The 15,771-nt window shown below is 35.1% G+C and overlaps 2 protein-coding genes across 3 annotated transcripts; one reads left to right on the forward strand and one right to left on the reverse strand.

Annotated features, from left to right (window-relative positions):
* The first annotated feature begins 342 nt into the window (after positions 1–342).
* Positions 343–2,329, forward strand: LOC109013052 (stress-associated endoplasmic reticulum protein 2-like). 2 transcript variants are annotated; one of them, XM_018994990.2, is made up of 3 exons: positions 343–468; positions 1,290–1,446; positions 2,044–2,329. In XM_018994990.2, exons 1-3 carry the CDS (start codon positions 466–468, stop codon positions 2,088–2,090), a joined length of 207 nt encoding a protein of 68 aa, XP_018850535.1. In that variant the 5' UTR covers positions 343–465; the 3' UTR covers positions 2,091–2,329. The 2 variants fall into 2 exon arrangements, with proteins under 2 accessions (XP_018850535.1, XP_018850534.1); XM_018994989.2 differs by lacking the exon at positions 343–468 and adding an exon at positions 590–660.
* Positions 2,330–2,724: 395 nt separating this feature from the next.
* LOC109013051 lies at positions 2,725–5,720 on the reverse strand. The gene is made up of 5 exons (XM_018994988.2): positions 5,016–5,720; positions 4,275–4,493; positions 3,614–3,712; positions 3,297–3,401; positions 2,725–3,064 (listed from the first exon to the last, which is right to left on the reverse strand). The coding sequence occupies exons 1-5, from the start codon at positions 5,583–5,585 to the stop codon at positions 2,852–2,854; spliced, it is 1,206 nt and encodes a 401-aa protein (XP_018850533.1). The 5' UTR covers positions 5,586–5,720; the 3' UTR covers positions 2,725–2,851.
* Between the last annotated feature and the right edge of the window lie 10,051 nt (positions 5,721–15,771).

Here is a 15,771-nt window from a genome sequence, read left to right on the forward strand (position 1 = left end):
TATTTTATTTGATCTAATCTAAGCTAATTATATATATTTTTAAAATTTTTATATAAAATATAATAAATAATTTAATTTTTTTAAATTTCAATTTAATTTTTTTAAATCTTAAATCAGTAATAATATTAAAATATAATATTTTAAATTTTTAAATAAAATTTAAAATTCTCATCTTCTCCGAAACATATCGTACCGGACACGGTTGACTTTTAGATCCATTATTAAAATAAATAAAGAAATAAATAATAAGTGAATTATCTGTCGCCTGCACATTGTTATACGGATATCAGTATAATTTTTCTTCTCAAAAACAAAAAGACAAACTCCCGAAGAAGAGGACAAAAAACTTGTCCCGTGGCTGGTCCGACACACACGTAGAGACAAGAAACAAGTGGAATAAAGTCCTAGGTTTCCGTCAAACAAAGCCCACTTTACAGCTCTCTCCGTTTCCCTTCATCGCAAAAAATGGTAAGAATTCTGTAAAATTCATCTACTTTTACATTTCCCGTTTCTCCTTTGTTTGTCGCCTTTGAATCTGTAATTAATTGTGCTTTTATAATCCATTTAATCTGTAATTTACGTTCTGATTTTCGCTTTTCTGGGCATATTGATGTTGTGTTTTCCTTGATTCTGAATTTGCTGCTGCAAATGTTTTTTCAAGTATCCAACTTTGCATGTTAATTCTGATAATTCTGTCGAATTTTCTTGTGTTATTGCTCAGTAGATTTCCTATCACCTATGCTTGAAGATATGCTTTCCTTTGAATTGTGGAGAAATGTACTTAAATCAGTTTCTTCAGAATTTTTTTCCTTTAAAGCTCCAGTTCTCAGATCTTATCGATAAATAATTATTTTTTGGACGAAATGAAACTAGGGTTGAGAATCTCTTACATTTTTGGCGCATTACTTTTTAAGTAGAAATCCCTATCAAAAGCTCCCTAATTCAATTAAACTGCGTTTAAGTCACTTTTTCAGTGTAAATGCCCGTGAAAGTTGAATTGATGCTTGAATCTTGATATTATCTATTAATATATTTTGTTATGTGGTCTCTGGTGCTGAAACTTCTCAATCCAACTACATAATTCTTGACACAGTTGGCGGTCTCAATGGTTTTTGTACGTGGGTTTGATACTTGAATGCCCACAGACTAGTTTCTTTGGTTATGTTTTATTTTTAGGGTACTCTGCGTTTGATTTGGGAAGTTTACAAAGATGTAGCAGTCTATCACTTTCAGTGCGGTTCATAATTTGCTACTAAAACATGTATGTCATCGTTTCATGGATTTGACAGACTACTTCAAAGCGCCTTGCAGAGAGGAAAGTGGCAAAGTTTCAGAAGAACGTCACAAAGAGGGGATCGGTTCCAGAAACGTCAACTAAGAAAGGATATGACTACCCAGTCGGTCCCATCGTTCTTGGTTTCTTTGTCTTCGTTGTCATTGGATCATGTATGACTCTAAATTGTTGACACTCTTTTATTATTTTTCACATATTTTAGTTACTATACCTTGACTGAGGTTTCCCCCTTTAATATGGTGACAAAGATTTCTTGAATTGCTTTAAACATGAAAATTTGTATCACAAAAGCAGTCTGTGTAATATGGTGAGGTTCATCTTCTCTTCCATTGTCATTCTGATAGGATGTGAGCTATAAAACTAATTCACGTGTCCTACTGTTTATCATTTATGGTGATATTATTTGCACTACGTGGTAGTCTACACAGGTGCAGGAATTCGTTCAATAATTTCTGTAGCTACTGCTAAAAATGCAACATTTTTTTTCATTCACTTCATTCTAAATTCTGATATACATTGAGGGTACCAGCATATCTCAAGTGATTAATGCATGCTGGTGCCAAAACTTGCATCAATGAGTGGGGAACAGTTAATTTTGGACCAGGATATACCGAAATTGTAGTATCAATGTTTAGTACACATGGACATCATAAATCTTCAGTAGAGGTGATTTAAGTTGAAACTTTCTTTTAAAAAAAAAATTGAACATGCAATTGATACTTGGTTTACCCTTATCCTTTTGTTGGCAGCTCTCTTTCAGATAATTAGGACAGCTACAAGCGGTGGAATGGCCTGAGAAACTGCAGAAGGTTTGTATAACATGGAACATCTTGGGATGAATGTAGAAACTGCAGAAGGTTTGTATAACATGGACATCTTGGGATGAATGTCTTGGATGTACCAAGTAGAATACTATGCTACCAAATGAAGTTAGAACATCTTTACGTCCTTTTCTAGTAATAAATCAGTAGCATGCTGTAGTTCATTTATAGTTTTCATTCTGTTCTCTAATAATAAATCAGTAGCATTCTGCAACACTTTTCCAATGACAAATGCTTGCTCTAGATAGTACTTCATTCTTTCAGTTTTCTTGACGTTCAAAATATTAGTTACAGAAACCTCTAAACACACACACACACACACACACACATAGAAGAGTGCTTTCCTATGGAGGGAGAGAGAGTAGAGATAGGGTTTGGATGAAAAATTAAAGATGATGAGAGAACAGAGGCCAGCAGAGAAGAATGATCCGAAATTGACGGCAATTCCAAATGAATGATCTGACAGATCTGTCAATGCTTCAGGTTTTGACATGAAAAATACAGTTCCTTGGTTTGAGAACATGCGTTCTCTTATGCTCTGCTTGATTGGGAAGTCATGTAATGGGGAGTGGGGAGCAATGTGTTGCTTAAATAGATCAACATCATTTATGCCAGTTATATCCCGACATGTTATGGTATATTGAATAGTGAACAAAAACTGTTTGTTCCATACACTGATACAGCAGGAGCTAGAGATAAGATCAATGCTTGAGACAAAACAAATGACTGACATTGTCTAGAAACGTTTATGGTGCATTTGCTTTCCATATGTGCATTTGCTTTCATCTGATCTACGAGCTGCACGGGCCATGGCACTCCCTGTGTTGACATTCTGGCAACAATCAGAACTTTTGGACATGTTCCTCATACGAGAGTCAAAACCAATCTCCATGCTGGTTTCAGATAGAAAATCATCATCTGGAGAATCGTAGCCCATTGCCTCACATTCCTGCAAAACATGATAAATTGCAAAATGTGAAATCCTCAATTTATCATGTTTTGCAATCGCCCTGGGGGCCACGAAATTACAAGTCTCATAAGAACTGCTCTTAGAGAACAATGACAAGATATATCAAGAGAACAATGGCGATCCTGTATTCCTTTTCCCAATCTTAAATTATGGTGTCGGTGTGAACCAAAATTTCGCCAATGTTCAATCTCACAATTCTGAAAAGGCATACCTTAGATTTTGACAAGGCATAATAGGGTGTTAAGCAAGGATTTAAATCCTTGAGAAACATGTCATCGGGACTTCGAGGGGTTGGTGGATCACCAGAGCTGAACTCCTGCAAAATTTTCCAACAGATTATCATTGAAATTATCGCTACAGGGAAAAACCATTCTAGGGTCAAAATGCCTATTTCTCTTTGCTACGAGTAGGCTTATTGCTATTTTAAAATTAGAACTTATCCTGAACAACTAGCCAGTTGTAGCAATATATATCAACCAAAGCTATCGCTAGTAGTTTCAGTGATACATTCTATTAAAGCAAGCATACCAAAGAATTTGAGGCATGTTCATTATTATATCTTGGTGTCCTTGGCGAACTTCCCTGACAATGGAAACGTGCCCGCTCTGAATGTTTATCTGCCTTCACCTGCACAAAAAGAAAATACTATCTATTAATATTGAAAAGTTTCTGAAACTTTAAATGAAAGAAAATTTTCAGAGTAACACCAGTAAGCATAATTTCTTATTACTTGAGTTCATACTCACCTTACCGAACAGATATGGCTAGCCATTCATGTTAGATGGAAATCTCCGGAGTACTAATTATCGGTCAATCAATTGAAGTACGAGTGTTATCATCTTACACTTGAGAATTATTGAACATCATTTTCTATATATCAAACTAGGCAAGTCTAAATAACTCAAATGTACATATATATGGAATAGAAAACAACTGCTGAACCTTTTGGTTAAAGAAGTTTTAAGATCGGAGACATCTAAATAGGCAGAGTGTGGGGGATAAGCTGCTTTATTGTTATAGCAAGAATTAACGGTTGAATCATGTTAAGTATTTTCACTAATTCCTCTTTAGCTTATGCAACACAATTGTTTGAAAGATCTCATCATGCATGGAACCAAACAAGTTCAAAGACCAACCACGTTAGTTTGACATTGAATGATTAGAAGATAAAAGGATGTTAATTTCATACCTCGGCGAGATCCTCAGCGAGACATTGTAGCTGGCCTGTGAGAGAAGTGACCTGCTTGTGGAGAGTTGGGATGAGTTGCTTCGCTTGTTTCAACTCTGATCCTTGTTTCTCCAAAAGCTCTTGAAGCTGAGAATTCATAACGTCTGGGAATAGTATTGCACTCTTCAACGACTTAATTTCTTCCCTTTGATTCAAGCATAAATCTTTCAATTTCTCAACCTGTAAGTCCCATATAAACAGACTTAAAATGCATGAGTTGTTTGCTTTCTAAGTAACTAATGAGTTCATAAATCATTATTTTTCAAAGGAATGTACACTACCAAATTACCACCGCATTGTAAGAATCTTGGATTTAATGAAGGAATTGTTTCATGGGTAGGGAAATTATGGGAAAAAAATGTGGTTTTGGAAATAATACCATTATTTGCGGGACTAACAAATGCTTGACCTAGTCAAATGTCATATCCCAGGCTCTACAACCAAAATTTTGAAAATCTAAGACTAAAAAAGAAACTATGGTTGGTTCCCTTGAAAATTAGACAAGGTACGGTTATAAATTTATATATCCTTTATACTTTAATGAACATTTAGTTAGCAAAAACACAAATTTTAGCTTTCATTTTACCAATAGACGAGTGATAAAAATGAATTATACAAAATATCAATGTTTAAAATCGCAATCAGACAAAATTCGAAAGCAAAGTCACCATTGAAGTGGAGAAAGGGAAAAGACCCACTGACCTCTCTGTTCTTGTTCTGAAGCATGAGTTTGAGCTCAGCGATCTCAATCTCATGCTCCTTGTTCAGACACAGTAGCTCTCTCTCGCTCCTCAGCACCATCGCCAAAGTCCTCGTGTTTCCCTTCACCTCCGTCAACGCCTTCACCTCCTTCTTCTTCTCAAACGACGTTGCTCCCTTTCCACTCCCATTCTCATTCCCGAACAGTTTCTTATGTAGCCCCGTGAAGCTGGCCCCCTTCCTAGCGGTCTTCTTTAGGTCCTCGGCGATTGCGTCCGATGGAATCACCAGCGCCGTCCTGTTCACCGCCTTAGATTTCGACGAAGAGGAAGACTTCTTTTCCATAAACTTCTTCACCATGGTGGCCAAGCCCGGGTTGGAAGGCTTGGATTTGGTGCGAGAAAGATCGGAGGGCTTGGACTTGACGAGTGCACGGGAGGAAGAGTGAGGAGGCAAAGGCGATTTGAGCTTGTTGAGCTCAATGGAGGAGGAAGGGTCGGAGAAGTGAGCGGAAGAAGTGGAGGATCGAGAGTCATAAGTGCTGTAGCGAGAGTGGGGCCTGAGGGAGGCCATTTTTGGGGTCGGAGCGATCTGAAAATAACGATGTAGCACAGAGAGAGAGAGTGTGGTTCAAGTGGTTTCCGAGGAAGATGAGATGAAATTGATGAATAGAGAATAGAAAGTCATGGCTAGGTTTTTAGGTTGTCTGGGATTTTTGAAAGGATTTAGTACACGTGGCAGGCACTGAGTTCGTACCATTTTGGCGCTCGTCCTAATTCAAAATTTCGCGTGATGCGCATTGCGCGCTGCTTGTCTTCACGCTCACTTATAATTGATCCCTCGTGATCTTTACATCATTTTCAAATAAAATGAAGTATTAGAGCGTCAATATTTCCAATCATACCTTTTTTTTTTCTTTTTTTTTTTTTTTTAACCGTGGGTTTTAATCGTGGATGTCTAGATCAGCTTGCGCGCACCTCAAACTAGAGATTATTGGAGAACAAAACCCAAAGTTAGACCGATCAGTTGAGCTACTCCTTAGGATTGCAATCATACATTTATTAGGGGTAAAAAATCGCATCCCGTTTTACAATATCTCTGAGAATATGGTAGGGGTGAATAGGAACCGGCCAGACCGACCTATGTCGACAGAGACTAATTGCCAAAGTCCAGAATCGACCAAAACAGATGGAGAACCAATTGACCAGCTACATAAAATAGATAAAACTGACATCAGCCGGTCTGGTTCCAGTTTGAACTTGGTTCAAACCGCCAAACCGGCCAATTAAATAAATATATATACTTTTATATATATCGTAGTTAAAATGACGTCATTCCATTTAAGTTTAAGTAAAACGACATTATTTTATACCTAAAGTGTATAAAAAAAAAAAAAACGCGTCACGACGCCATTTGGTTTAAGCTTACTTAAAATGAGATGATTCTGTTAAAATATAAAATATAAAATAAATAATAAAATTTACCTCTTTTGATAAGTTTAAACTTTTGAGGCAAGTAGTGATTTCATATGGTATTAAAATAGAGGTCTTGAGTTCGAACCCTAACTCTTGACTTTCTCTCAATGTGTTGGGTCACTCATTGAGAGAAAATCTGGCACACACATGAGAGAGAGTGTTAAGATATAAAATAAATAATAAAATCTATATTTTCTTATAAATTTAAGCTTTTAGGACAAGTAATGATTTTTCATATTCATTTCTAATCATAAATGGGTTGGGGTGGGGTGATCGGGGGCAAGCCTTTCATTTGGTCTTTTTTCTTTCTCCTTTTACATGAGGAGAAAATGGTGTCTTTTTAACTACCTCGAACTAGCTAGGAAGTATATTGTGTCGATCGTGCATAATAATATAATATAGGAGTGGGCAGCAGGGCCCCGCCCCGCCCGCTTCCGCTCCTCTCCCGCATGGTGGGGTGGGCAACCCTGCTCCTCCCATGCGGGGACGGGGCCTCCCGCCCCACATCTAGGGCCCCTAGCGAGGGCGGGTGGTGGGGAGAGCCCAACCTCGCCCCGCCCCCGCTTACATTACATTTATATATATGTATATATATATATTACATTTATATACATATATATAAACATAAATATATATTTATATTTTACAAATTGTATATATATAAAATATATATTACAATTTGTTATACTTGTTCACAAAATATGTATTGACAAATTTAAAAACTACATAGTTTTAAAATTAATACACTACAATTTACACAAAATATGCACTAGCAAATTTAAAAATTACATAGTTTTTAAATTATAGTCATATTTACAAAATTCAAATATAATTTGGGTCTAAAAATATATTTTTAATTACTTTTACACTTAGAAATAATTTTTAAATAAAATAAATATAATATTTTTTTTTAAGTAGTAGGAAGCGGGGCCCACCCCGCCCACCGGGGCAGGGGACGGGTGAATCCTTCGCTCCATGCGGGGTGGGGTGCAGGGAAGGGGTTCGCCCCCCCTAATATAATATATTATTTTATTCAAAAATAATAATTTTTTTAAGAAAATGGCAAGAGATCGAGACTCATAATGTGTTAATACATTCTAGGTTGTTATGAATAATTTAAGATTATGGATACGTTTGGATAATGAGATATTTTTTAATATTTTATGAATAATAATAAAATAAAAAATATTAATGAATAATAATAAAAAATTAATAAAATAATAAATAATAATAAAATACTCTCAAACCTGAAAGTCTTCGGTATACAAATTGAGCAAGGCCTATATCTATACTCATTGGACTCTCTTTGGAAGGACATAGCTAGACTACAGGGAGCTGCATTCTTCCCTATGCAATTAAAGACGATAAAATATATATAGTACTGCACGTACGTCGTTTTTTTAGTAAGCCGACGTGGATATTTGGTAGGTGTAGCAACGTGCACGTTTGTCTTATTGGGTGGAATTTTTTTTAACAAAAATTATAAGATTTTGTATAAAAAAAATATGATCAATTAATAATTTAATACATAAAAAAAATAGATACTAAACCAAGACAAAAGCTCTTCAAAGATAAATTCTGAACAATACTTAATTAAACACATTCTTTATATAAATTGTACAACAAACAAAATCATTATTCAATTGACAAGCTCTAATTCAGAGAATTGCACATCCACATCACCAAGTTTATAAACATCATTCTTTATATAAATATTATTAAGTTTGACATCTAGGTGAGCAATTCCTGTTTAATGTATAAACTGAAATGATTTTTGAGTGTAGTCACGTGCAATCTTCATGACTTATATATATATATATGAAGAGAATCATAAAAAACTCATAAAGAGTAGAAAAAATCTATTTTGATATGAAAATGAAAAAATGTCATATAAAAAATAAAAAACTTATCACAAAACTGAAAAGAAAAGAAAATAAAATAAAAGAAAAGAAAATTACAATCTCAAGTCTACAACCTACCTACCAAAAGTTGCATTAGTTAGTTGGGCCAGAGACTCAAATTTCACTTCTATCTCATTTATTCATTTATTTCTAGTAGCACTTATAGATCATTTATTATTTATTATTTATTATTTATTATTTATTATTTATTATCTAATCATGAAAAGTATTAGCATATTACTTACTTCTACATCTCTTCCACCAGAACTCCTCTTGACCTTTTCAATGGTTGGCAATGACCCCTTAATCAACAAATTATTATGTAGATGAACTTTTTAAACACCATGTCTGGTATCAAAGCGTTCTCATTAGATTAGTCATCTCAATCTTTACAATTTAATTAATATGAATTTTTTTTACTTTTAGTCAATCACTCAAAATTTGAAGTCTACATTAGATTAGCAATCACACTCTCTATAATAATAAAATATTATTATTTTTTATTATTAATATTTCTTTAATTAAATTATATATATGAACATTTACTTATATTATAATTTGTTATAAGATAAAATTAATAATTAAATTATATATATGAACATTACTTGAAGTCGAGGTTGATGTGGTGAAAAGATAGTAGCCGGAGGTGGCGCCACGGCGGCGCGGGAACACAATGAAGGTCGCGGCTTGATGCCGTGTGTGGAGGAGAATGGTAGAACGAGAGGAGCTGGAATTTGGGAGATGGGGTCGCCGGCCGGAGAGGAAGAGAATGGGAGGGGCGGTGATGGGAAAGGGCGGCGCACAACGGCGCTTTGGGTGGAGGAGAAAAACGGACGAGGGAGAGAAGGAGAACGTCGCACACGGGAATAGAAGCAAGGGAGAAAAATAAATGGGGGGGAAAAGAAAAGGAGAAGAAAAGAAAAAAGAACAAAGTGAGGGAAAGAAATGAGATCCAATCCTCACATCTTGGGTTACAAAAATGATCCAATGAAAAAGATTTCAAAACAACGAGTTAAATAAAATAATTCAAACACAGTGATTAAATGAAAATAAAATAATTAAATCCAATAATAAACTAATTTAAAATGAAAAGCAATTTAAATACATAACCATAATTAATAATAAGATAGCACATTAAAATAATTTTCACAAAATTAAAATTAATAAAAATAATCATTTAATTAAAAATACACTAAAATACAGGGTGTTACACTCAAAACCAGCAAAAGTTAGAAAGAATAATAAAAAAAAATCCCATGATTATAGTTTCAATTATCTCATTTGAATCTAACATAATAAGCATAAGGGAGTAGCAATCTCTGCTATCAAATTACAGATTTCTCAACCAAATTACTTAGTAAATACTTACTGTCCACCAACAAAAAAATTCCTCGATGTTAACAGGATTTGGCCTAGGATCTAGAACAGTCATAAGAGCTTTCTTTCCAAGAGCTGGGCATTTGAAAACTCTTCATTTCTTACAAATCTTGATGCTTTGAAGGAGCAAAACCATGCATGAAAAACAAAAAAGATTGAGCATGTAGTAATAAAGAAAAATGAGCAATTACCATTATAAATTCAACAAAAGCGATACGAGTGGAATGGTTGTGGTCCCCTAGGCCCTAGTAGCCTTAGGCAATAAACCTACATTAAAAAAAAAAAAAAGTTATTCCCATTAGTGTATTTCTTGCAAATGGTAATCCAACTATCCAAGCATCAACAAGAAATAAAATTTCATAATTATATCATAGAGATGATCATAGATCCCTTCACAGACTGTTTCAAAAAAGAGTTTGACATCAACTTGAGAAACCTATGCAAAATGAACCAAAACAGTTTTGATAAAGATGATCTTGTAGGCATGCCACAGCCCATATTCAATGATAGAACTAAAAATGATAACCTTCTTGTCAATATTTGTACAATAGATAGTTCTTGCACATATCCCACGTTCATCTTTTGTCTAAAAACGAAAGAACCAATCAAATCAATACATAATAAGGCAACTAGGGATAACAAAAAATGCAATCTTTATAAGAGGTAGGCTCCCTCACCCTAGGCAAAACATTTGGGTTAACAGGTGCAATAGCTGTTTTATAAGGTAGCACCCTCACAGGGTAGAATCCAAATGTTTTGATTGAGTAATCATCACAATTCATCACCGCTCAAAGAAATTTTAACTATGCACCATATAACTACACATTAACTTCATCAGTAAACTAAATAAAGGCAAAATGAAGTATAGAATTAGGGTCACCACATATTCGGCAGTCAACAACCTTCAAGCATAAAAGCACTTGTTTAAGACCAAAATCTCAACCACCCCATGCCAAAACCGTATGTAGAAAAAGTTTCATTACCATTCCATAGTTGATAAACAGAGTTGCAAGCTATTCTTCTGTGACTTATGTCCCAAAAACTTGTAACTTTTTTTTAGAAGCCTCAATAGTTCAAGATGTCTTAGTCCGTAAAACTTGTAACTTTTTTTTTTTTTTTTGCAACAGGCTACCAAGAAAAAAAAAAAATCTATACATTTTTTTTTTTTAAAAAAAACAAACACGCAAAAAAAAAAAAAACTTTTCCTTCCAAAAGCAATGAGAGAGATAGAAAATCAAATTTCACTTATGGGTGGTTGACAAAAATCAATGGTCACTAGTGGTGGTTCCATTGGGGTTTTCTATGCAGGAGATCTTACTGCTACGCTGCCGCGGAGAAGCAATAGGGGGTCAGTGTGAGGCCTTGATGGATAAACCCGGCGTCAACCTGGCGCACACTGGCTGGGGCAGGTCTCTATATGACACCAGGTTTAGGATCTGACGACCGAGAGGCCGGGCGTACTGAAGGTGGTGATGGGCCATGGGTGACAGCATGCATGCTTACCACCCAAGTGGGATAAGAAACGTATACAAACCCACTCCATGGGGAGAGAGAGAGAGAGAGAGAGAGAGAGAGAGAGAGAGAGAGAGAGAGAGAGAGAGAGAGAGAGAGATCTACCCCTACTGGAGCTGGTGACGGCATGGAGAGATGATGACGACGCAAGTTGGAGGGGAGATGTGGGAGGGCATTTTGGGTCTAGAGAGAGAGAGGGGGAAGAGGAAAAAAAATGAGGGAGCTGACACAAATAGAATAAAAGAAAAAAAATTACTAACACAAGTAAAACCATTCTCTTAAGATGACAAAAGACAATTATATCCTTAAACTACTCAGAAACACATGTACTAACTTAATTAACAGAGTCTAAAATTGGCAGGACATAAAAAAATGAAAGAAAAAAGCGAATGAACAAATTGTATTGTTCATTACTGTTTATAAGCAATAGGCGCTTATTATCATATAATACATGTTGTATTGAACATATATGCATTACCATTATATATTGCATGGATTAATCCGGATTCATTGAGCAATTCAATTTGAGTTTTATTTAATTTCTTAAGAGAAAGGTACGTACGTACTAGGGGATCAGAGACTAGCTATTAAGTTAATATCCTTATGATGAAGGACACGAGCTAAGTTGAGTTAACGTGGCGACATATTTGAATTTCTCCTGGAAGATCGTTGAAGATGAAAGATGCTAGGATAAGCATTGGCAAAGTTATACATTGAATCTCACAAATTGCCATTTACGTCTGATTTTTTTGCAGATTTTCGTTAGACAACAAATTGATTTATTTCCTTCTTATTTTCTCGTTACTTTCCAATTTAAAAGGAATCTCTTCACTGTCTTGAGCCCTTATATATTGACCTCCATTGTAGGAGTGAAGGATCATTGATGATATTATAATAAAATTGTGTTGATTTAGCAAGATGTCTCCATCTCTAGAAGACACATCTCTTCCTCTGTTTTTTTCTTTTTTATAGCTTCTGCTACGTCACCTTAATTGTAAGTAACCTACATACAAGGGTGGAACTAGAATTTGATATCTGAGGGAGCGATCGGCAAAGTGTGCAGTATGTATCAGTATAAATAATATGTACTTTTTGCACGTAATTATATAAAAAAAAAATCATACGTCATAAAATTATACAAATTTTCTCTATTTACTCATATTTTTCTAAATTTTAAGAAAAATTTATAGATTAAGAATAAACCTGAAAAAGTATCTAATAATATAAAAGTCAGTTAGATTTTTTATTGTATAATTGTATTACTATTAATAAGTGAACAAAAAAAAAAAAGCATGTTAATAACTAATAAATTCTTCACAAAAGAAAATAAATTCTTCACATACTCTCTATCTCTCTAGAAACGTCTCATCAATCATCTAGTTAGATAAATTTGCTACATCTCATATGCAAGAATCTTCCATATTTGTTTTAACTATTAGATAAACTTTCTTGAAACTTCTAGTTAGTTAACTAATTAATGTGATTAAAAGCATCTCAAAGGTTGTAAAGGAATATTATGTACTGGTGAGATAGGTAAGAAATTTAATGAAGTTGAGAATGACCCAAATGAAAAAAAAAAAAAAAAATCGTGTAACTATATATGTAAGCTCAGAAAGACAAGAAAAACTTATATGATATCATTGATATGAAACTAAACAAACCGTACAATGCACACCAAAGACAAATAAAGAGAGATAGAGATGTCAAATCAAGACTATTATATTAATGAACTTAAAGATACTTGAGTGATATACTTTGTGTTTGATTGTTGGGGGGGCAATTTTAAATATTTTAAGAATATTTACACTTAAAATTATAATTATATAATATATAAGACCAATTTTTAAAATTTTTGGGGGGCTACCTACGACATAGTTCCGCCCCTGCCTACATATATAGTAAGTACCAATCTATAATCTATTGAGAGTCGCCCAAAAGGGCTTAGACTGGCGGGAACCACAAACAATATTAACACTTCTTCAAGATGAACATAAACCATGACCTAAATTTTAGTCCTAACCCTTTTGTTTAATTGTGTAATTAGGTCATTTCAAAGTTGCAGGTCGTGCTAAATATTGTCAACCTAAGATCAGGTCATGAGATCTTTACATGATTATAGATAAAGATCACACGATTAACGTATGTGACATACTTAATATATATAGCATCATTACAACTAAGCTAGCAAGATCATGTACTAAATCATTTTATATTCCTAGCTTAATTAGGTCATGTAATCATCGATTCATCCATATTTTATTAAATGGAAACTGAGGAGATCCTTACTAATTTTGTTCTTAATACCAACTTGGTAAGTCTTCAATCCTCTAGTATTCCCCTTAACATGGATAATAATTTTGTGAAAACTGATAATATCCCACTAAATGAGCTCTTAAATTCAAAGAAGACTGCATCAACTCACACTTATGTCATGCATAGTGAGTTGCCTAATTCTACTCCTGTTAAGAATTTGAATGGTAATACATGGAAAAGGAGGGCAAGAGGGAAGTTTACTGCACTTACAGATGCGACCAATAGATTTAGAGACCCTCATATAGTGACAGACACTAAAAGACCTGTTAATGATGTGGAGAATTCGAGTACCAATAATGCCACTAAGAATTTATAGAACAAGCTCAAACTGGAAGGAGCCAAACTCAGGTCATATTGGTGGAGGCAGCTAAGCAACCTCACCAACAGTTATGAATTGCTTGAGTTGGAACTGCCGAGAGCTTGGAAATCCTCAGGCAGTTCAGGAGCTTCACCTTTTGGTGAAAACAAAGTCTCCCAACTTGGTTTTTCTTGTAGAGACCAAGTGTGGTTGTGATAGAATGGAGAAGATAAGAGTAAAATTGGGTTTTGATTTCTATTTTAGTGTGGACAGTAAAGGAAGAAGTGGGGGGTTGGCTTTAATGTGGAGATCTGTTGTCAATGTTGAAGTGATGACATACACAAATAGGCATATTTCTACCATGCATAACCTTTTATCAGATGGGCCCCAATGGCATATTACTGGTTTTTATGGCCATCCCATGACAGCTAAGAGATCTGAGAGCTGAAACTTGCTCTCAGATCATTCAGTGTTGTAGGCAGCCCTCAAGCCTGCTGTGAATATCCTTTGGCTTTTTTTGGTGATTTCAATGAAATTACTCACCAAAAGGAGAAGTTTGGGGCTTCCAGTAGGCCTTACAGGCAGATGAAACTTTTCAGAGATACCCTGGCCCATCATGACCTTAATGACCTTGGATACAATGGAGATAAATTTCATGAGCCACAATAGATAGGGGAGACATTTCACAAAGGAAAGACCCGACAGGGCTTTTGGAAATATGGCATGGCTTAATATGTTTGAAGATCATTCAGTGTTGCACTTATCTGCCAATCAATTAGACCATAGGCCTATTTTCATTCAGATAAAAGGTCAGGTACCAATACAGAAGAAAGAAAAGGCCTTTAGGTATGAATCAAATTGGAGTAAGTAGGAGGGGTGTGAGGGCTTAATTAAAAATGCATGGAAAAACACGAGAGGTAAGCCTAATTCCTTACAGAGGACTTTACAAGGCTTACACAATTGCCAAGAGGATCTAAAGCTTTGGAGCAGAAACAGGCATAAGAATCAAGGAAAGCTTCTAAAATCCAAACTTGAATTACTGAACTTTCTGCTAGAGACAAATGAGGGCAACCTAAATGATAAATCAAGTCTTTATCCTTGATGCAGAAAAATTTAAGTGGCAGCAAAGGGCTAAACATGCATGGTTGAAAGATGGAGATATAAATACCAAATATTTCACAAGTGTGCTAGCCAAAGGAGGAAGACCAACACAATCAATAGGATCAAAACTACTCAGGGTAGGAAATCAAAGATCCACAAGAAATCAGCCATGTGTTTCAATTTTTTTTTTCAGGTGCTGTTTTCTACCTCCAATCTAGTTGACATTGAAGAATGCCTTGCTTCCATGACTCAGGTTGTCAATGAGGATATGAATTACATCCTTACTAAGCCTTTTACAGCTGCAGAAGTGAATGAGACCATATTTAGTATGAATCCTTTAGGTTCCCCTGAGCCTGATGGATTCCCAGCAGTGTTCTTTCAAGAGTATTGAGAAATAGTGGGAACAAAAGTGTGTGAGGCAGCACTTGAGGTGCTCAATAGAGGAAAGTGGTCTGAGAAACTGAATGAAGCTTTCATAGCCCTTATTCCTAAGAAGTCATCACCCTCTTAGGTCACTGATTTCAGGCCAATCAGCATATGCAATGTTTTTTTATAAAACCATTGCTAAAACTATGGCTAATAGGTTGAAGCTCATAACCTGCCATTATTTCTCCAACTCAGACTGCTTTTGTATCAGGAAGGCTCATCACAGACAATATAATTGTGGCTTTTGACTCTTTGCACTCCATGAAAACCAGATTAAAAGGAAGTGAAATGTTTATGGCTTTTAAACTTAACATGAGTAAGGCCTATGATAGAATTGAGTGGGTTTTTTTTAGATC

This window comes from Juglans regia, chromosome 3 (genome assembly GCF_001411555.2).
Source record: "Juglans regia cultivar Chandler chromosome 3, Walnut 2.0, whole genome shotgun sequence".
NCBI classification, from domain to species: Eukaryota; Viridiplantae; Streptophyta; class Magnoliopsida; order Fagales; family Juglandaceae; genus Juglans; species Juglans regia.